The 21,346-nt window shown below is 46.4% G+C and overlaps 1 protein-coding gene and 1 long non-coding RNA gene across 4 annotated transcripts in view; one reads left to right on the forward strand and one right to left on the reverse strand.

Moving 5' to 3' along the window:
* LOC117587072 (myocardin-related transcription factor B) overlaps positions 1-11,982 on the forward strand; it is a 41,945-nt gene extending 29,963 nt beyond the window's left edge. Inside the window, exons 2-6 of one of the 3 annotated variants that reach the window (XM_034277525.1) lie at positions 732-1,559; positions 1,624-1,764; positions 5,292-5,357; positions 6,032-8,223; positions 8,358-8,519. In XM_034277525.1, coding sequence (XP_034133416.1) covers positions 732-1,559; positions 1,624-1,764; positions 5,292-5,357; positions 6,032-8,223; positions 8,358-8,405 — 3,275 coding nt within the window. In that variant the 3' untranslated portion in view covers positions 8,406-8,519. Of the gene's footprint in view, positions 1-731; positions 1,560-1,623; positions 1,765-5,291; positions 5,358-6,031 lie in introns of all 3 variants that reach the window. The other 2 variants (XM_034277524.1, XM_034277523.1) reach the window with 2 other exon arrangements.
* Positions 11,983-12,489: 507 nt separating this feature from the next.
* LOC117587087 lies at positions 12,490-14,061 on the reverse strand. The gene is made up of 3 exons (XR_004574037.1): positions 13,941-14,061; positions 13,676-13,881; positions 12,490-12,619 (listed from the first exon to the last, which is right to left on the reverse strand). It is a non-coding gene; the product is annotated as an uncharacterized LOC117587087 (long non-coding RNA).
* Positions 14,062-21,346: the final 7,285 nt, after the last annotated feature.

Here is a 21,346-nt window from a genome sequence, read left to right on the forward strand (position 1 = left end):
TACAAATACTTCTCTGAGATGCACACCCCTAGGCTGCAGCTCAGTTCTAGCGATTCTGGTTTCTGCATTCAGACTAGAGAAGCTCCTCGCATTTGTCTTTTCTCTTGAACTTTAATTCGACTACCTGTCTTTTGCTTCTCTCACGCAATTTTACACTGTCTCGCAATTGAGTTATTCCATTGCCCCCTCTCAGCAGCAACAACAGTCGCCACACCTGATTCCTAGCTGCTCCGATTTTTGCATTTACAGTGTAATCTCTCTTTGTCGAACATGTCCGATCATGTTCTGTTTCCACTTCAAGCTGCGCTGCAAACTATGCTCCCTCAACAACAACAATGCACCACCCACGGCTAAGACGACGACGCTCCCTCTCAAGCCTCGGTCGCAGCAACCCTCAACTTCCACTAACCAACGGGACTTTACTTTGCTGCGTACCTGCGTGTTCGTCAGTATATTGCACTCTCAGCAGCAAACGGTTTCAGCAAACAAGCATAAAGAGGAATAACCAACAACATTTGCTGTTTAGTTTCTTTGTCATTTGTTTCGACTTACCGACTACGAAAACACCCTTTATTCTACAAATCTGCAAAATATTCATTCTTGGATGTAATTTTGGAGTAGCTTTAAAGCTAAAACAAGTAAATTTAATTACACATATATTAATTATAACCATAAAGAAGAGGTTTTCAAATACTAATCGAACACATTATTTTCTGTTGATCTCTTTGCAGAGTCTACGCACAGCGTGGACGGAGGACCTGCATCGTGGCGTTTAACGCTCGATCAGGATCTATTTGACACGCTCAAGGGTAGCTTTCCCAGTTGGTTTCAGAGCGGCACGGGTGCTGCAGCAGCAGCCAGCAAACAGCAGTTGCAGCTGCACCAAAAGCACCATCAGCACCAATTGGTGCCCAGCCACAGTGTCATACCCATTACCATAGACACGAAAATCGCCAGCGGCAACAGCAACAGCAACAACAATCATACACTCCAACAGCAACAGCATCACCAGACAGCGATATTGAGCCACAGCTCGAGCTCCGCATCGCCCGCTTCCTCCATTAGCTCCAATTGCTCAAAGAAATCCAATAGCAGCAGTCTGAGCAGCTGCAGTAGCAGCAGCAGTTGCAGCTCCCACTCCAGTGGGGGTGGTGCAGCGACGGCGGGCCGCTTCCTCAACAAATCCACCTCCACGTCGCCCAGCAAGGGGCTGGCACGTACGCTCAAGGCCACCCAAAAGACGACGCACAACGGCAACAGCAACAGCATCAGCAACAGCTGCCAAAAGGTGGGCCAGCTGGTGAAGTCGGCCTCGTTGCATAGCCTGAGCAGTGGCAGCAGCGGTTGCAGCAACGGTAGCGGTAGCGGCAGCAGTGGCAGTGGCAGCGGCAGCTCCTCGCTGCTGGCCACCATATCCACATCGCCACTGACCACCGTAGAGCTCATCTCGAGTGCCACCTGCAACGGTCTGCTGGCCACCAGGCTCAGTGGCAAGGCCTTGCAGCACTCCTTTCAGGATATCATATTGCTGCACGAGGCCTACGACGATATGTCAGAGGGTAAGTCACCGAATTATCTTGTGGAGCCTCCTTTTAATTAGCATTTCTCTCTTTGTGTGTGCAGGCGAGCAGCGACTGCATGCTACATTTCTGGGCAGCAGCGATGATGGCAACAATTCGGACTGCTACGATGCCAGACAATCACCGCCAAAGGCCATCGTGGATTCCAGTCCCCTGCAACCAGCCATGGACAAGAACAAAGAATGTGAGTTTGCCCTCAGCTGAATGCTGAATGTTGAATGAAAGAGCAGAGTAGGGCCCTAGATCATAGTCCACACCCACGCCCACGCCCAAAAGAGCCATCTTGTGGCGGCTGTTTGGCATTTGTCATTTGGTTTTCTGTGTGTGCCTGTGCCTATGCCATTGGTTTTTGGTTAGTCATAAATGCTGCTGCCTCATCATCAGTAGCAGCAGCAGCAGCAGCAGCAGCATCACCGTCTAGAGAGCGTTTTCCCCGCATTTACAAGTTTTAATGAAGCTGTCACTGGCGCAACAGGCAGGCACTTGGGGCATACGGCAACAACGCAGCGGGTACCCATTCATAGACTGAAAAATGTTCTCTAAATTGTCAACAGTTTTTCCCCTTGCTGCTGGCCTACATATTTTCGTTGGCAGTTCGCTCGAGTGAAGAGAAATATTCTTATTAATTTTGAATGGCCAAAAAAGATGACAGCCGTGTCGGGCCATTGGATTTCATGTGTGTGTCTGTCTGTCTTTCCGTGGCATGGGGATGCACACTCGCTAATAGTTTTGACAGCTCGTGTCGCCTGCATCAATTGCATGGCATTTTTGTTCTTGTTGGGCCTAACCGGAAATGCCAACAAATACGAAAGAAGTTCACACGTTGTCTGACCCTGACAAAAGGTTTCAAATATTTACGAATTTTGCTGGGTTTTTCTTTTTGCAAGCCAAAAACTTGCCAGAAATAAACAAAATTGAGAGAACTGGGGCAGGGGTTGGTGCTGGGGCAAGCAAAATGTTTCCGGCAGGCGCCCAAAAAGTTATCTAACAATAAACTGCATATTTAGCCGCAACCACCAGCTAGAAAACCTGCCACTGCCACAGTCCACCGTCCAGAGTGCACAGTTTTTGGGTGCAAGTAAACATTTTGCCAACAAATTTATTATAAACACATGGCTGGCCCAGCGCACACACAGTCAATAATGGGGCGTCGTTGGCAGTGGCAGGTCGGTGTCGATGCTGCAAAATGTTTTGACAAATAAACACGATGCACGCGACCCCCAGGGGGGACAGCACAGACGAGGCAGGGAGAGAGTGGCAGAAGAGAGGCTGCGGCTGATTCAGGAGCGACAGTTGCAGCAGGCCCTGTTTGTGAATGAAAGGAAGCATACAGAACTCTACAGTGGATCCAAGGACTATCTTTCTGTGTAGATATTTGTTGTAAAGAAAAACTGTATAAAACTTTGAATTGTTCCCATTTTTGTGTGCGTATTTTCTTACCCATCTAGCCCACTGTGGGCTCTCCTCTGGCTGCCATTTCATTCATTTTCCTAGCACTGATGATGGGCCAAATACGCCATCGTTTGATCACGTAATCGATTTTATAATCCAATATATAAATACACGTATCTGCTTGGGCTCTCTACCCACTCTCTTTCGCTTAAATCTATCGCTCTTTAGCTGCTTTCTCGTTCTCTTTAGACAATTGTTTACCTGACCTTCGTGTTTCGGGCAACACTCATGGGGTGGGACTCTGAGAAGGGCCACCGCAAACAATGCCAAGAAAAAGAAAATAACATTTGTTGTAGGTGGGAAGCAAAATGTCTGCACAATTTTTATTGCCTTACGCATAAAAACTTTTATGTGTTTAATTTGGAATTTATGCTATTGTTTTTATCAATCGGTCGGTACGGCCCACGTGAAACGTAAACAGAAGTATCGGAAGATTTAGCAGCCAAAGCAGAACACCAACAAAACACAAAAAATTTCGCGCATAATTAATTTCTCAAGGGGAGAGCGAGCGACAGTGTCGTCATCGAGATATGATTTTCCATGGAACCAGCGCCATCTCCCATTTGTGTGTTTGTTACATGGCCAAAATATTTTCGCACTGGCTAAATATTTGTAAACAAAAACAAGACCTGGGTGATTCTTGGAATTTTCTATACCCTTTTCCCAGCTGAGAGCATTACGATGGCCAGCAGATGTTTTACAGATGCTCTGCGGCAAAGTGTATCAAAAGATTCGGCAACCTTGGTTTGTTTTCCTCTCTTTTTGCGCACATTTTTGTGTGGCACACTTCAATCGTAAATTTGGGCGCCTGTTCAGTCAACAGCTGCCGGTTCTGCAACTGCCTCGGCCCCTGCCATTTCGCCTTTTTCCGTCTGAGACAATTACGCGCCTTGGCAGCTCGCTTGACTCTTTGTTTTTTTATGATGATTTCCGACAAAGAGCCTAAATTACTTTAATAACGTCATCGTCGCTTTGATGTCGACTGTGTTGTGGCGTCAAGTGTTCCACCGTTCGGTGTCTGCTGCTTGACACAGGCTAACCCACTTACTTGGCTGTGGCAGAGAGTACACGGGCAAACCGCAGCAAGGAAATCCACCCGATCCACCCGATATTTTTGTTGATTTTTTGTGTGTGTGTGTGTTTACATTTAATTTCCGGGTGCTACTTCATCCCTTTAGCTCCCATGCTCATCCTCTAAGGCCCTTCCTGCTTTGTCCTTAATTCGCATTATTTCGTTTTAATTATATGGCTGGTTGGTCATTTTGTGAAACATTTTCGCACTGCCCTCTCCCTATGGTGCTCTGTCCTGAATGCTAATTGAAGATAATGTTATTTGTGACAACAGGTCGTATGCTTAATATGTCAAAGCATGAACCAAAATTACATTAACCGAAATGCAGCCGGCAGGCAGCAGCAGCTTTCAGCATTTAAGGCATCCATTTTGTGTAGCTAATGAATCAAGAAAGGGGAAGGGGCGAGGCGACTAATGCCCCATCAATTGATTAATTTTGGCTACAGTTTTCGTTTATAATTGAAATTGGATCTTAAGTGAAATCCAGTCACCGTAATCAATACGATTTTCCGTATAGTCTCTGCCTCCATGTTGTGGGGGGGTACAGTCGCTCGCTCTGCCTCTTTTTTGTGGGTGTTTGTGTCTGCTGGAGTGGCAGCCAGTCGCCAAAGTTAATTGACATCAATCTGTCATTTAGTCAAGCCGAAAACAACAGTAGGATGTGGGAATCTTCTAATCAGATTATTACCTAATTCTTGTGCTCCTTTCTTAGTCACTTTCTCTTGTTTTTTGTGGGGTCCTTCCTGTCTTTCGCACTGGCTTAAATATTTCATTTTCGAAAACGCACAAACTTTCTCTCTCTCTCTCTGTAAAGTTCCTGGGAACATAAATACTCTTCACACCATAATCGCCCGCACATAAAGATATTAAAAAGTTTTTCTTTTCCTTTTTGTTGTGTCTGTCTGTTTTTTGGCCCATTTGCAGCTGCCTTCTGTGTGTTTTGTTTGGGCTCGACATTTATTGCGTGCGCCTCCCTCCATTGTCAAAATGCTAGAAAAAAGGCGAGAAAAGTTTTTTCCAACGCAACAAAAATTAACTACGAGTAGATTTTACCCCCACAGCGGTTTTATGGGCCTTCCATGTTTGATCTCTGGCATTGTTCTGCGATAAATTATGTTTGATTTGTGTGTCGGCAACTTGTTGAATGTTTCTACTATAATTTCTGCTCTCTGTGTCGTTTTTTGCAGCGCTCAAAGTGAAGCTAATGGTGCGACGACCCCACTCGCAGCTGGTCGAACAGGGCATCATACCATGTAAGTATTACCGATAGGGAGAGAGGGAGTGTTCACCACTAGATCCGCAGATCGATAAATTCCCCATTAACCCCACTTATTTGGCTCAAAGCAGCTGCTTTACGGCCCAAAAAGGATATGCAAATACATTTCATTTGAATGGCTTTCAAATTTATGCGCGGTACCGCCCCCAAAATGAAACGAATAACGGAAGAAGCTAAATCAAAAAAATGACAGCGAAAAGAAAAGAAGGGAAAGGAAAGGAGAGGCAGATAGAGTCCTGCCCTAGCAAAAAATACGCAAATTTACAAACTAATTCAAAGCTCTCGAACGCCAAGCGAAAGTGAAAGTAAATTTGAATTTAAATGATAGATTTTCCACAGAAAAGAAGGAATATCCATAGCCAAACTTGGAGGGAAAAGCATACTTAAGGCAGAGAGAGACCAAGGAAATTGAGGCTTTACTTTATTTAGTTATTCAAAAATGCATTAAAGATACACAGAGAAGCTTAGTATTCCTGGGGGGTCTTTAAACAAAGAAAAGTGAATTTACGCGGGGTACAAGTTTAGCCAAAAGTCTCTGCAAATGTAAGCCTAGATGGAGAATAGTTAGAGGCAATCAAAGATCACGCCTTTCCACACATTTTTCCGGCAGTTTTAATCCAAATTTTCCCTCTCTCTGTATCTCTTCCTTAGCTCTGAAAACCTCGCCCGCCATCCACGAACAATGCAAGCAACTGGAACGCGCCAAGACCAGCGATCTGCTGAAGGCCAAGATCCAGCAGCGCCCGAATCGCGAGGATCTGGAGCGGCGTCACATACTCGAGGAGGATGAGTGCCACATCGATCCCAGTCTGGCGGAGAAGCAGCGCATGCTGAAGAAGGCCCGACTCGCCGATCAGTTGAATTCACAGATTCAGCACCGTCCGGGGCCGCTGGAGCTGATCAAGAAGAACATTCTGCACACGGAGAAGCCCATCGAGAAGATCGTGAAGGAGGGCCTCGTCTCGTTTAAGGCCACCAGCGAGGGGCTGCTCACGCGGCCCCAGCATCCGCACAGCTATGTGACTTTCGATGAGGATTCGCTCAGCTCCGAGAGCGACACACGACAGACGCCGCCACGTCTCGATGAGGCGATGGTCGTGACACCCACGCTGCTGACAGCACCCTCACCGCCCACGGATGTGCTGCAGGTGGCCGCTGCCTCCGCTGGGATTGTGACGATGGCACTGACAATGCCCACAGTCAGTGGTGGTGGTCAGTTGATGGTCAGCTCGCCGCAGATCATCCAGCAGCAGCAGCAGCAGCAGCACCAGCAGCCGGCACAGCTGAAGGCAATGGTGCTGGCTGCACCTGTGCCTCCGCCACCGCCTCCACCGCCGCCGCTGCCAATGGCCAGCATCGTGAAGGTAAAGCCGGAGACGGCCAATCTGTTCGAGGAGCTCTGCCAGAGCGTGGCCGGACCGGCGGCCAATCAGTTCCTGCCCATGCCCATGCTGGCATCGCCCTGCTCACTGGCCTCCAGCAGCACCTCCACGCTGAGTCCGTTGTCTTCCATTGCGTCACCGCCGCCGCCAGCCATCACCCGTCTGCATCTGCAGCCCGTTTCCGTCAAGTCGGATGCACCAGGCAAGGACAAAAATCGCAAAAAGTCCAAGTCCAAGCCGGTGTCCAAGGCGCGCACCATTAAATTCCACGAGTACAAGGGTCCGCCGAGTGCTGCCGGCCAGAAGGTGGATCAAACGCAGCCGGAGGAGACCTCCTACCAGCTGATGTTGGAGCAGCAGAATTGTTTGCTCAAATTTCTGGAGAACCTCAACAAGAATCAGTCCATATTGCCGTCGTCCGCTGCCGCTGCAGCTGCAGCATCAGTGGCTGGCCCAGCCACGCCCTCAACGCCTAGCAACAGCATCACGGTGACGACCAAGACAGTGCCGGCTTTGGCCTCCGCTCAAACAGCACCGATTCCAGCTCCCATTAGCTTGCCCAACACCATCTCCATCACGAGCAGCTCAGGCGGAGCTCCGATGAACTTTGGCGATGCTGCCATGCTGACCACGCCCACGCCAGCGGTAACACCCACACCGCCCATGCTGTCGCTAATAGCCACGCCCCACCAGCACCACCATCAGCAGCAGCAGCTCCAGCAACACCCACCAGTAGCTGCTGTGGTGCTGCCGCCAGTGATTCTGCAGCATCCCCCGCCACTGCCCTCGCCAGCGCTGTCTGTGAGCTCCTCCATACCGCCCAGTCCGGCCACCAGCTATGCAGAGTCCAATGCCACGACCCACAGCAGCGCCTGCATCACGGACATAACGCGACTGGAGAAGATGAAGGTCTCCGATCTAAAGCAGCACCTCAAGCGCTGCAATCTGCCAGTGTCCGGACCCAAGCCGCATCTGATTGAACGCCTGAAGCCGTATCTGCCCCTAGAGCCACTGGAGCCGCCCACTCCTGCCGCCAGCACCACAACGGAGGTGATCACAATCAGCGATGCAATGGACACCAGCAACCCGCCACCCGCGACCATGGTGGTGTGCGATGCCGGCATGGAGCACGAGCAGATGGATGTGCAGCAGCAGCAACAGCAGCAGCAAATGGACACCTCACACGCCATGACGATTGTGCCACAGCAGCCACAGACAGCGACGATCATTCTGACGAACGAGGAGCTGCTACGCGAGCAGCAGCGAAAGATTGACGAGCTGCAGCGTCAATTGCAGCGCTCGCAGCTGGAATTGCAACAGATACGTCAGCGGCAGCATCAGCAGCAACAGCATCACACAGTGGTAAATGCCATGCCGCCACAGCAAATCACGCTGATCACCACAACAACATCGAATGGGGGGCCACAGAAGACGCTGACGGTGCTGCCACAGCAGCAGCACGTGGAGAAGAGCAACAGTAGCAGCATACCGGCCAAGGTGACAGTCAAAGCGGCAGCAGCGAGTGCATCTAAGCTCAATGGAGTGCAGCAACAGCAGCCACATGGAGCAGCCAAGAAGGCAGCGCACGCCAACAGCAGCAGCAACATTGCCACAAACCCCAATCAGCCGCCAGCGCCAATTAGCCAGAAGATGGTGGTGAAGCAGCAGCTGGAGGCAAAAATACAAAAGCAAAAGGCAGCGGCAGCAGCAGCAGCAGCCGCACAACAGCAGCAACAGCAGGCGCTCCAACAGCAACAGCAGCAACAACAGCAGCAGGTGCAACAGCAGCAGCAACAACAGCAGGTGCAACAGCAGGTGCAACAGCAACAGGTGCGCCTGCTCACGCAAAAGACACAAACTGTACTCATTCCATTCAACACCAACAACAACCAGATCAACAACAATCACATAAGCAATGCTCCAGCCAAGAATCAGGCCAAGAAATCGCATGTTGCTGCTGCCACAGTGCCCACAGCAGTCACAACAACTGCAACAATACTGCAGGCAAGCAAACCGCTCACAGTAGGAGCAGGAGGAGGAGGAGTGGGAGCCACCACACCGCACCACAACAATGTGGGTCTGCTGTGGAACGAGGGTAACCAAACCATCTTCCTGGTGGGACTCAACGATCAGCAAATGACGGCACATACGCTGGGGAATATCAGCCTCACCGCCACCACCGCCACAGCAGGAGCAGCAGGAGGAGGACCTGCAGGAGCTGCACCTGCGCCCGTGAAGAAGCTGCTGAATGGCCATCAACGCACAAACTCCCTGCCCAGCATTGTGTTTCCCATTGAAGCCAAGTCCATTATAACGCAACAGCAATTGCAGCAGCTGCAGCAGTCGCACTTCCAGCAGCAGCAACAGCAGCAGCGTCCGCCACAGCAGCAGCAGCAGCGTCCGCAGCAGCAGCAGCAGCAGCAACAGCAACTCATCCAATTGGACATCAAATCCACGACAGCTCCACCGCCACAGTATGAGGAGGCCACCAAGCAGCTGGCTGCCAGCAAGGCAGCGGCACTCAACGGACTGGTGCCGCTGGTCAAGATCAAAGAGGAGCCTGTGCAGTCGCCAGCACCGCCATTGGCGCTGCCAGTGCCAGCTGCAGCACCACTGAGCAATCAGGTGAAGCGCAAGTCGGCGGGCATCAAGTCCGAACAGGTCAGCGATGTTCTGGACATACTCATCAAGCAGGGGGAGCTGCCCGAGAGTGCGGCCCTCGAGCCAATCACACCGCTGACGCCACTGCCCGAGCTGTCCATGTTCAATGGAACTGTCACACCGACCACAGCAGCGGGTGGAGCCAGCATTGTGCCACTGGTGCCCAAGCTGGAGGCACCGCCCACACCCCAAGCGGCTGTGGCCACGCTGGACATGGCCATGGACACAAATGACTCGCACGTGAGCTTCGGCCAGCAGCACACGCCGCATGGTTTCATCGAGAACATTGACATGGGATCACCGCTGCAGCCGGACACGAGTGCCATTGATGCCGAGAGCGTGGCCAAGACGCTGGACATCTTCCTGGAGCAGCATCACGCCACGCCACCGCCCAGCACGCCGCCAAAGAGCAGCCACAGCGGCAGCGAGAAGCCCAACAGTCCGGATGCCAAGCTGAATCATTTCGATGAGTACGAGCTGCTGGAGCTGATGTCGCAGCAGCTGGAAATGGACATGGGCGACGACTCGAACACCTATTGCACACCCAACACTCCCAAGGGTGGCGGCAACAACAACAGCCTGCGACGTGATCTCAATCCCAGCCTGCAGCCGTGCATCAACGAGCTGCTCGATGCCAGCAGTCCGGAAAGCGTGCTGCTGAACAACAATCCCGGTGCGGATGTGGACTTTGATGCGGACAGCTTTGTGGCTCAGCTCAGTCAGCATGTGACTGGCGGCAATGGCAACAGTCCCCATGTCGACTCCAGCAACTCCTCGAACAGCCACTTCAATGGCACGCCCATGGACTGTGATGACTTTGAGAGCACTCTCAATTCCTTCATGCAGGCCGTCACACAGCCACAGGCGGGATCGCACGGGGGAGATTACTCCTCAACGACGACAACGAGCATGGCCAATGGCATGAGCGGTGGCAGTGTTTTGGGTGACTCCAGCGGCGGAGCAGTTGATGCGTTCAATGCCAGCGGCGATATCTTTGATCTGTTCAACATAGATGACTACAAAATGAACTGGGCCGGCGATTTCACTGTCTGATGCTACATTTAACAGGAGCAAAACTTTCATTTCCCACTTCCCTTCCACAAAAGTTTCTTCGTTCCGTGTCAAAAACACAAAACACAATCCAGCGTGGTGCTCACATTTTTTTTTTCTCAAAAAATATATAATTCCTGAAGAATTCGAAGCAATTTTCGAAGATTACAACAAACACACACCAACACACACTTACACAACAAATCCTATTTATTTTCTAAATGCATTTAAAACATTTGAACGTCAGTTGAAATTTCGAAACTTTACTATTTCCAAGAAACGACAAAAACAAAAACCAAAACACAATGCCAAGCAAAATTGCCGGGGAGTGACACTCCACCACAACAAAAAACAAAACAAAAAACATAAAAAAATACACCATATACCATACTTTTGCACCCTTTCCTAAATAAGCAACAAATACAAGAAAATAAAGAAACAGCAGCCAAAACAAACCATTTAGAAAAGCATAAAAACTTCATCATAAAACGTAAGCCAAAACCATATAAAAAATCAAAAAAAAAAAAATGCACTCAATAATAATAATAATACTGTAAAGATTGATAAAGAAAAGAAAGAAAAAGTACATGTTTCTAATGAAGGTCATTCCAATCTGAAAATAATGCGAGTGAAAATCTAACCAACTAAAAAACAAACACAAGAAAGCTATAGACACGCAGAGAGCGAGAGAGAGAATGCAAATGCGAATGGCAGAGCGGAAGACATGAATGAGCATGAATGAGAGCGAGGAACCAGGAAATGGCAAAAGCAAAGAAAACCCCATAAACCCAAACTACAAAAAAGAAAACACAAAAAAAAGCAGTTTATCTACATAAGAGATCGCCCCACACCCAAGTGAAAACACATTCAGTAATTTTGTTTTAAGTTCTATTTAAAATGAAATGAATTAAATTATTTAAGGCTTTAAGGACAAGCCAGGCTTAATTTTAGTAACAAAGCGAAATTATGAAATTACAAATTTGATAAGTATTTCCTGCAAGGAAAGAAAAAGCCTTTAAAAAAAATGTAGTCGAAGAAAAACCAATCTAAATTAAAATTAAAAAAAACAATTTTTCTGAAAGTCTTTTAAGCCAATTAGTGAAAATATATATATAATTAAATATTTATATATATATTCTTTTTGTTTGCATTCAGCGAATTCCGTTACTTAAATTAATTCTAATGCAAATTTTATGAAACGTAAACTTAAGGCGAAAATATTTCTTGGGGTTTCGATCCTGAAAGCGGCGTGTACTTAAACGCACATTTCTAGGCAGTTCGGAATTGTAATTGTAAATCCAAACAGAGAACCCCACGCACCCCCTTTCGGCTAAGTGTATTTTGTAGTAAATGTAAATGTAAATGGAGGGCATGCCAAGCATTCGGACATATATTTGAGTGTTGTGCTCAATAAAATAAATTACAATAAATAACATGAGTTAAGGCAATGGAAACATTTCAAGTAGGAAAACGAGTGGCAAAACACACACAAACACAATTCAAAATTGCTAAAAACTACAACCACAAACCCCATATATTTGTATAAGTATATATATATATATATTTTTATATAAGCGAATTACATATGTATATCGTACATCTACGTTTAGCTCTAGTCTCTAGCCGGGCATCCACACACTCACACACAACTACATTTCTCATTCTCCGAAACACTTGACACTCGTTTACATCTGCAATAACCCACTCTAATTACTCTATTCATATTTGAATATCTAACTAATACTATGCTAAAGTACTCTTGCTCGTACAATATACAATTATTATTAATTATTCAATCATTGACGCTAGCTTCGGAAGAGAAAAGCTTAGAGAGAAACGTTTCCATTTGATAACAATATGAATTCATGAATTAATTTAAATACGTTTATTGTTAGCAGCAATCTTAAATACCATTAAAAACTAAACTTATTGTTTGATTAATTCTAAATCTTAATTAAATAAATACATACATACTACAATATATCTAATTTAATGTTGGCTTGAACTATTTTTTGTGCGTTGCGTTTAAAAGAGAAATTCATTTAAATACAATACAAAATAAACTCAATCACGTCATAAACAAACTACTCGTATGTGTAATTTTTTTGAGAAAAAACAACAGCAACAAAAGCATCAGAAAAGAAATCTAAAACAGAAATGAAAGGATTAAAAAGGATCTATAATTACATAACAAGTGATATACCGATATACTTATATATACAATACTATATATATTGAAGATGTGCAAGAATTTAATGCGTAAATAAAAACCTTATTCATTTTTCCAAAAAAAGATTAAAAAACAAAAGTGTTTGGTTTGATAAAAAATATATCCCTCGTATAGAAATTGGATGCATCCTCAGCAGATTTTATTATACAAATATTCAACCCCAAGGATAATGTTCTGTTTCCTTCTTTAATTATTTTACCGATTGGCTCCCTCTGTGGCTTAATGCTCCCTGGAGCATAATAATTACGCATTTAAGCGCATTAGGCTCCAAACACAAAACACAGAACAACAGACGAAAGGATAAATTCCACATTAAAATTAAAATCAATGGGGGTACGGAGTATTTGTATAATACTTATAATCATAATAATTTTGTGGCAGCCACTCCACGCCCACAACAGGAGCAGCAAAACAAGGCTTATCATTAGGAAAGGCAGCCATTGCTTGATTGGTGGGCGGTCCACTGTCTGCGGGAGGTTGGGTGTGTCGTGGCAGCAACCTCTTTAATACGAGTTGTTTATTTTTAGAGCCGAAACGAAATCAGCAAACAATATGGGGCAAAATTGCAGTGGCAGCAGCAGCAGGAGTAGCAGTAGCTATGGCAACAATTGTCGGATATTTCGTAGTTGGACTGCTGCCAAGCGTTATGGCTATGCCACACGGCTCGAGGCCCACACAGACAGACAGAGCGACAGGAGAAAGACGGGCATGCGGCTGTCTCCTGCTGTGTTTTGCTGTCCGAAGCATGCCGAAGCAGAGACAGTCGGCGACTCATCAGTTCTATCTGTGTGTATATCCTTTGATAATAGACTTCTCGAAAGCTGCTTCTGAGCCACTGCACCCATTGTGTGCGTGTGTCCTGTTTGGGTAATCAGCTTTTGTTGGCAATTTAACAAGGACAAGGACAATCAATGGTCATGCAAGGATTAAACTCTACTCAAAGCAGTCATAACTGTTGTAGTATGTGCTTACCATTAGCTCGAATAACTCGTTCATATCCATAGAAAATTATGCATCTAGTTAGAGTTGTTTTTCGACATTGTTGATGGCACCGCACCACAGCGTAAACAACCTTTGACAACAGCTGCAATATGTGACAGCAACAGTTGCCCCCCACTCATAGCCCGGCCAGTGTCGCTCCATTTATCCACTCATCCCAACACCCCGCCCACAGCGAACTAAATTTATACAAACGCTGACTGTAATTTGCGTTATTAAAATGGCGTCAGTTGCTTACCAAAGCGAAAAGTAACACCCTGCCCCACGCTTCGGCTCATACAGACGAACGACACCATCGCCAACGCCAACGCCAACGCCCACGCCCAGGTCCTTGTCATTGGAGCCCTGTGCGGCCATGGCTCCTCTAATTGTGTTCGAGCTGCGCTACAAAAGATGGAGAGAGACCCCGAGACCCACCACTCAATGCAGGGTGACCGGCAACAAAAGTCAAGGCGAGCAAATTGAGATTTATTTTCGTAAATTTGCTGTTTGGCGAGTTCCATTCTATGTATGGGTAATCATTCGATTGCACAACTATCTTGATAAAGTTTAGTGGATATATTAGAAGAAATCGTATTGTAACTTCAGTAGAGGCTTCCTGTTTCACTGTGGCCGACACTTTAAATGACCCACGCAATGTGCGTATTTTCCCATAGCTTTTGTCTTTTGACATCGTCAAGCAACAAGTTGGCCAAGGCCAGGGCTTGGGGGCTTGTTTTCTTGGATTATTTTATAACTTAAAGTCCCTTTCAGAGCTGGTAATTGGTTTAAAATCTCTTTCTTCCCATTTAGAGCAGCTCCACTGCAGTTCTAGAGCCTTTGAAGTGGTGTGGGTACACTTAATAGTCACTCAGAACCAGGCAGAGCGCTTCCATTTATGTACACTTAGTCCCTTCACTGCCCCACATTCTTTTAATATTCCTAGGCTTCCACGCAAATACAAACACACACCAGTGTTAAATAAAAGTCAGATTAGCAGATTTACATTGAACAAACTAAAGAAAAGAAACAACACAAACTAAAACATACGCAGTTCAAGAAAAAGAACGCCAGAGTACGCAAGTAACGGGATCCAATGAACATATGTACATACATACAGATGTGGGTGAAGGAGATGGAGCATCGTCGTTATTGAGAGTGACAAGCAAGAGAGCACAAGTATTGTGAGCATTCCTGAATGAAGGGTGAGAAGGTGGTGCGAAATGTGATGGCATTCGGCAAGGTGTGAAGGAAGGTGGTGCCTAAGTCAAGGTTAATCCAATGACAGCGTGATTTTTTATTATATCCCATCTACTGATTAAATACCATTTAAAGCTATTCAACTCTTTTAATTACTTTGTCAGACCCTCATTTTATGACGTCACAAGGTAAACATTCGTTAAAACTTTGATAGCGCAGCCCTGAAATCGATCAGTTGCGCATGCAGCCCTCGTTCTGCGCGAGCAAAGAAAGAAAAGAAGATGCACAGAAGAAGAAGAGTCAGTTTCTTTACTCTTTTCGCGTCGCGTGCATTTGCTGTATCAAAAATATTAAAATACTAGTGAAATATTCAATAAATATAAAAAACAATGGGTTTTAAATTGTTCCCGATAGAATGCGGAAACTTTTATATTGAAAAAGGTGTAAAATGGATGCCAGTTTACCCCCGCACTCCCTGGAGGCTCTAAATGCGCATTTTCTGTTCCCTGCAGTGCACCGTTTTGTGGTTGATGGATACTCTTAGTGTTAAGTAAGTGAGACTAATAAAAAAAGAAGCTGTTCTTTTTAGAAATGCTTATTAGTAATAGCTGCCAAGCTTTACTAAGTGCAAAAACTACCTAAGCCGGTTACACCGCAATTTCAGCATCAAAATGCCACAAGAACAAAATCGAAAGCAGACGACACGAAAATGTAAAAGTGTATGAGAGCGAGAGGGACCATGTATCGTCATGTGACGGATCTTCCTCATAACCTGCGTTCATATGTTTTAAGTGCGTACGTGACAAATATGTGGGTAAGAAGGGGAAAAGAATAACAGCGTGTAGAAATGAACTGTTGCTTCTTTTGCTTTTCCTACATTCCATTTCATTGGTGTGAACTTGTTCCAATTGTTATTCCGTCTGATCGATATCAATTAATTGGTCAAAAGCATACCTGCCCGTGCGTACTATAAGTATTATTTTCAACTTTCCATTTGAATAAATAGAGGAATTTCCTGAGCCCGACAAGTTATGACCTACTTGACGGCAATTTCCATGCGCATTATTCAGAGTTAATTACTTTGTCAAATAAATCGTTTTGCGACGCCATGCCGCCGCCACATAGCTAGCTCTAGGCGGTAGCGGAACGCGGCACCCCCGCCATTGTCTCCCACGATTTTGGTTTTGGGCGTGAAAATTCAATTAACTTTGTTGTAAATAGACAGAAAAATACGCGCGAAGAAGGTGGCTGAAACCCCACAGCGGAATCTGTGGGCCCAACTATTTCCATTGTAGCAACATTCAACAAGGCCAAACGGCGGAGGCTCGTCGCGATTTTTGCGTCCTTTAGTCAAGTTTATGCTAAGACCACTTGTCGTCCTGGCAAATTGTTCTAATTAAGAAGACCAACTCGGCGACAAAGTTGGCCAAGACCAAGACCAAGACAGGGCAAAGTTGCGAGTTTGGGGCAGGTAAAATGCCAAATTAAAATCGTAATGAAGCACTTAAGTTGTGTTCTCTGAGACAGACCTTTTTTGCAAAGAGACTCTCTTCAATAGAGTCTTTCGACTTTTGTTTAAAGTTTGTTTTGTCGTTGAAAATATGCTAAAATTTCCATGAGATGTTGAGGTTCTTGTACATTAGTTTTCCCACGAAGTGTAGGCTGGTTTGCCCATAAATAGGGTATTAGGCCTGTACTATGGCTTCTCAGTTAATCTCATCTTGCGATGTTCCTCTTAATTTTGCTTTTGCTGGTGCGTGGGCAAGGATTTGAGATTCAAGTGGCTCCGGGCATTAGCGTCAAGTGCTCGCTCTCGGCTGTCTTTCTTGGGGCTTCCACATAATTAAGTTGTAGCCATTGAAAGTGGGCAAAGGATTATGCGGGCCGGGGTCCCAGTTCTGTCCAGTCCAGAGTCCTCTGTCTGTCCGCATTAATTGAGTGTCATGGCGAATGCAAAATGAGCTTACGCCTCCGGCAGGACATAACCATCACGACAGAGAGATAAACTGTCAGATGACAGTTCTCTTCTGCCATTGCATTTGCACTTGGCCCGTGTCACGATGGTTAAATAGATTTTTAATCCAGTTTAATGGCAGAACCATTAGCTGGGAATTGACTGGGGGATTTGCTTCTCTCTGCGGAAGATCTGCCTGGACAGATCAGAGATTAACTGACAGTTGCACTTGCACTTGACAGACGTACAACTCAATCGAATTCTAAATCCAATTTAATGGCCAACCATTAGCACGGGGCATGGGGCATACATATCATATGAAGTGTAGGTTTTTCCTTAACGTTTTTTTCTCTTTTTCTTTATTGATTGGACTTGCTTCTGCTCCTGCCCCCGTCCACTCTTTGGAACCTTCCACCTTACCGACCCCTGGTCAATATTTGTTTGCTGTTTGCTGCGCTCGGTTTGATTTTGTTTGCCTTTGCAACAGCAGCAGCGAGCTAGCGAGCGAGTGTTGTGTGCGGGTGGGGAAAAAGTTTTGCCACAAGACTCTCCACACACACACACACGCGTCCCTCCCTGCTGTAGCGGGTGGCGTTTGCAAATGCTGGGGGTATTCCATGGTTAAACAAAAGCATTTGCATGAAAATGTTTTACTTTTACTTTGAGTTTTGTTTTTATTTTTTTCGTCTGTTTGCTGCAAGAGCGGAAAACGCTCGGTTTGTTTTGTGCCTCTCGTCCTCCCTGCACTGCTGCTAATTGAAGCTGAATGTGCGGACTGCTGGCCCTGGCCCTGTCCCTGGATTTCGGGCAACATTTTTGCCGCCTCTTATGTGGAGGGGGCCCTGCGGAAAGTGCGCAGACAGTGACGGTTGCTCGGCTCGGTTTACAGCTGCCTGTGAAATGGAAAACTTAATCTGAAAAAATCAATCTGCAATAAAAATAAAATTAAGCAACGGCTCGTGAAAATCCCGGAGACGATGCGACGGAAGGCACTAAAAGAAAAGCGGGAAAGCGCCTAGTGTGGCGGAGGGGCGGGTGCTGGAGTAATGGCGCAGGAAGCTGCCTAAAGAGGAGAACCGAGGACACGCAAGACCCTTGCCGAAAGGCGAAAGGTGTGCGTCAGGATTACGCGGCATTTCGAGCGGGTGGGCGGGTGCTGAGACTGTGCTGGGGGCATAAAGGCGTGAAAGGGACTGTCTGTGTGTCGGGATGGCCGTCGGTCCAAAGGATATTCATAAATAAATATCTGCAGGCATACAAATTGATAAGCTGCCTGCCTGCCAGCCTGCCTGGTGCTGGCTGTCTGTCATGAAGGGTCCTGAGGTAAGACCCCCCTCCGCCACCATCCAGAAACAACAACAACAACAGGATGCCAGGGCCTGGCATCTTAATCGACAGACGACGCTGCATACCTTTTTGGAGTTCCACGGAATCGCCAGGCTGGCTCACCGTGGAAAGGATGATGCCAGGGCCTAAGGATTCCGGACTAAGGTTGAAGCACAAACACAACGCAATACGATGACTGGCTGGCTACCAGGTAAACAAAGTGGGTAGCCCCTTCCTCTTCTCTCTCGTCGTGTGTGCTCTCTCTCACTCTCTCTCTTTTTTGCAGCATTCTAATGCCGTTCGTCCTTCGGCAGGCGCTGCTCCTTTCACACGCAATCCCTGTCCGGCTTTGGCTGGCCCCCCGCCTGGCATTGGCACATTTTCCTTTTGCTGCCACCTCAGCTTTTTATACACTTTAATCGGATAAGAGTATTTGGATGCCGCTCGTTCCGCTTCTGTTTAAAGTATTACCATCCTTGAAGGTTTTCCCTAAAGCTATTCTTTCTCAACATACACCCTGTATTGCTGAAGATTGGATTTCAGCAGCTTTAAATATTTTCCCTACATTCAGTGAAAAATAATTTAAATTTCATAAATGTCAGAAAAATTCTTTGGGAAGGGCATCCACGTCTCGAAGTTCACGAGCCTATACACAATTCTTCTCTGGTTTTTTGTTCTCCATTTTTTTTCTGTCCCCTTTCTTTTAGTTGCTTCCTTCTCCTGCGTCCATTGAATTTTATTGTGCGCTCAAATTGTTTTGGTATTCAAGCTTAAAGCACGCGACTGCCTCTATGGCCTGCCTCGTATGGCCATCCTCTTTCCTGCCTTAGTTGCTGCGTGTGTTTCTGTAGCTCCTGCTGCTACTCCAGCTCCTATTTCTCTTGATTCTGTTGTTCCTGAAGTGCTGCTGGGTCCATTGTGGTGTTTGTTGTTGGCGCTCATCCTGTGTGAAGGTGCTAGCTGTTGCCTCGTGCTATGTTTTTCTCGCATCGGCGACGTTTTGCACACAGTGAGAGAGAGTGGCAGAGAGTGCTGGCCTTCCAGCATATCCTGTTGCTTGCGAAAACGCAACCAGTTGAACATTTCCAGTGGCGCTCTCTCTGGGATTCGGCCCTCGGCCCTTGTTCTTCGGCTTTCAATGTCGGCCTTGGTAGACTTTCTCTCTCTCGCTCTCATTCTTTCTTTCTCTCTTTTGGTTTGTTGCGCTCTGTCGCTCTCTCCCTATCTTGCTTAGTCTCTATCTCCCTCTTGCGTTGGCTTTCGGCTGTTGCTCTTGGCACATGTTTAACGCGCAATTATTTTGGTCCTGTTGCGCTTTTTCCCTGTATCTGTGTGTGTAGGTCTTTTGGCCGAGTGTATGTGTGGACAGTAAGTGTGTGGGTGGCTGGTTTTATGTGTGTGTGGTACTGCGTTTTTGTGTGCCTATAAAAGCCAAATTTGAAGTTAATGAAAGGATGTCATTTTCATAACTTTTTGAACGGGTTTTTCGAGTATTCCTTATAAATTTATAAATATAATCAAATTTAGCTAATTCTCAATCCTTTTAGTGGAAAATTATAAACCAGAAAATATGCAAAGAAAACAACAACTTTTTTAAGATTTATTCTCCTTCGTAAATATTAAAAAATACTTCCCACTTTTCCATACATTTAAATAATAAATAATTGATCAAATAAATAATATCCTGTTGCATATTTAACTTGCCAAACATACATACATATACATACATAATTTATTATGGATTTTTCATTAATTAATTAAGTAATCTATTTTGCATTCTCCAACTTTCAGGGGCCACATCGTGAGTCGTGAGTCTGGGCACAGGACACCTACACCTACACCAACAAATCATCATCGGCAGGAGTCTCCAGAAGCAGTAGTCGTCCCCAACCATCGAATCAGCGTCTGGGCTGTGTGGCATGCAACAATTATGGAAAACTCTCCACATCGGTGTATTCCGATTCGTGTAGAGAGAGCGCCGCGGCGCACCTAAAGCAAATGTGTGGGCGTGGGAGGCGGGGCCCCGCATGGCCAGAAGGACTTACACGGATACGCAGCAGTCAGGAGGCAGCTGCCGCCTGCATCCGCATCCAGGGAAATCGTTTAGCTGTTGCTTTCCACTCGAGACGCGAGATACGAGACGAGACACGGAGGCACGGCTTCGGGTCGGGTCGTCACGATGCTGGCAAGGTGGAAATTGATATTACTTTTTAATGCCGTTGCCAGCTGTGTGGCTCGCGACGAGAGCTTTCCAGTCCGAGCCTCCTCTGAGTGGGACAGAGAGAGAGATACAAGCAGAGAGAGAGAGAGAGAGCGTGAGAGTCGCACGATTGTTGTGTGTGTAGCAAAAGACTGCCAGTGCCAAGCTCGTCACAGTTCGAGTTGAGCCGTCTCGTGAGCAGGACATAAAGCGCGGAACCTGCCACAGATTAGAGTGCGGAGGAGGCCCTGAAGCGCCACCAGCAGTAGCAGTAGCAGTAGAAACACCAGCAGCAAGCAGCATCAGCAGAAATCCAGTACGAACCTGAGAACCGCGTCCGCGTCCTGCAATGTGTACTCCCAACAAAACTCTGGGCAAAAGGTGTGTGTGTATGAGTGCGCGAGTGCCGTGCCCCTTGGCCTCATCTCCATCTACCGTTCGTGTGTGTTTTGTGCCGCATCTAAAGCTCCAGTAGCCAGTAGAATGAATGAATGAAGGGAAGAATACCCCGAAGCAAAACTCCTCCCGATCCAAAGAAAGTGTCGCAAAAACGCAAAAAACGTGAACTAAAATTTAAATTAACACGTTAGCAACACAAACACACCTACGCTACCGCGTACCTGTCCGCAACAGAAGTACAAGAATATAATTCAACATAAAATAAATGTAATAAATAACTTTAAAAGAAGAGCAGAAAGAAGAGACCTTTAAGCGAGGGAATCCAAGGGCATTCCGGCCCACCCCACTCTTAAACACAATTCACGAATCAAATCACAGGTGAGTTTCAAAAAAATATTCAAGTGCCTGTCAAATATTTTGTTGTTATGAGACGAAGGCCGCAGTGACTGCTGCTTGCCGCCTGTCAAACAAATAGTTTAATTTCCGGTCTGGCCATCAAGCACGCATCCGGTTTCAGTTTTTATTTCCGTCTCGACTTGGGTTGCTCGCTGTTCATAGACATGTGAACACAAAATATGATTCAATT

Source organism: Drosophila guanche, unplaced genomic scaffold, assembly GCF_900245975.1.
Source record: "Drosophila guanche unplaced genomic scaffold, DGUA_6, whole genome shotgun sequence".
In the NCBI taxonomy this organism is placed as follows: Eukaryota; Metazoa; Arthropoda; class Insecta; order Diptera; family Drosophilidae; genus Drosophila; species Drosophila guanche.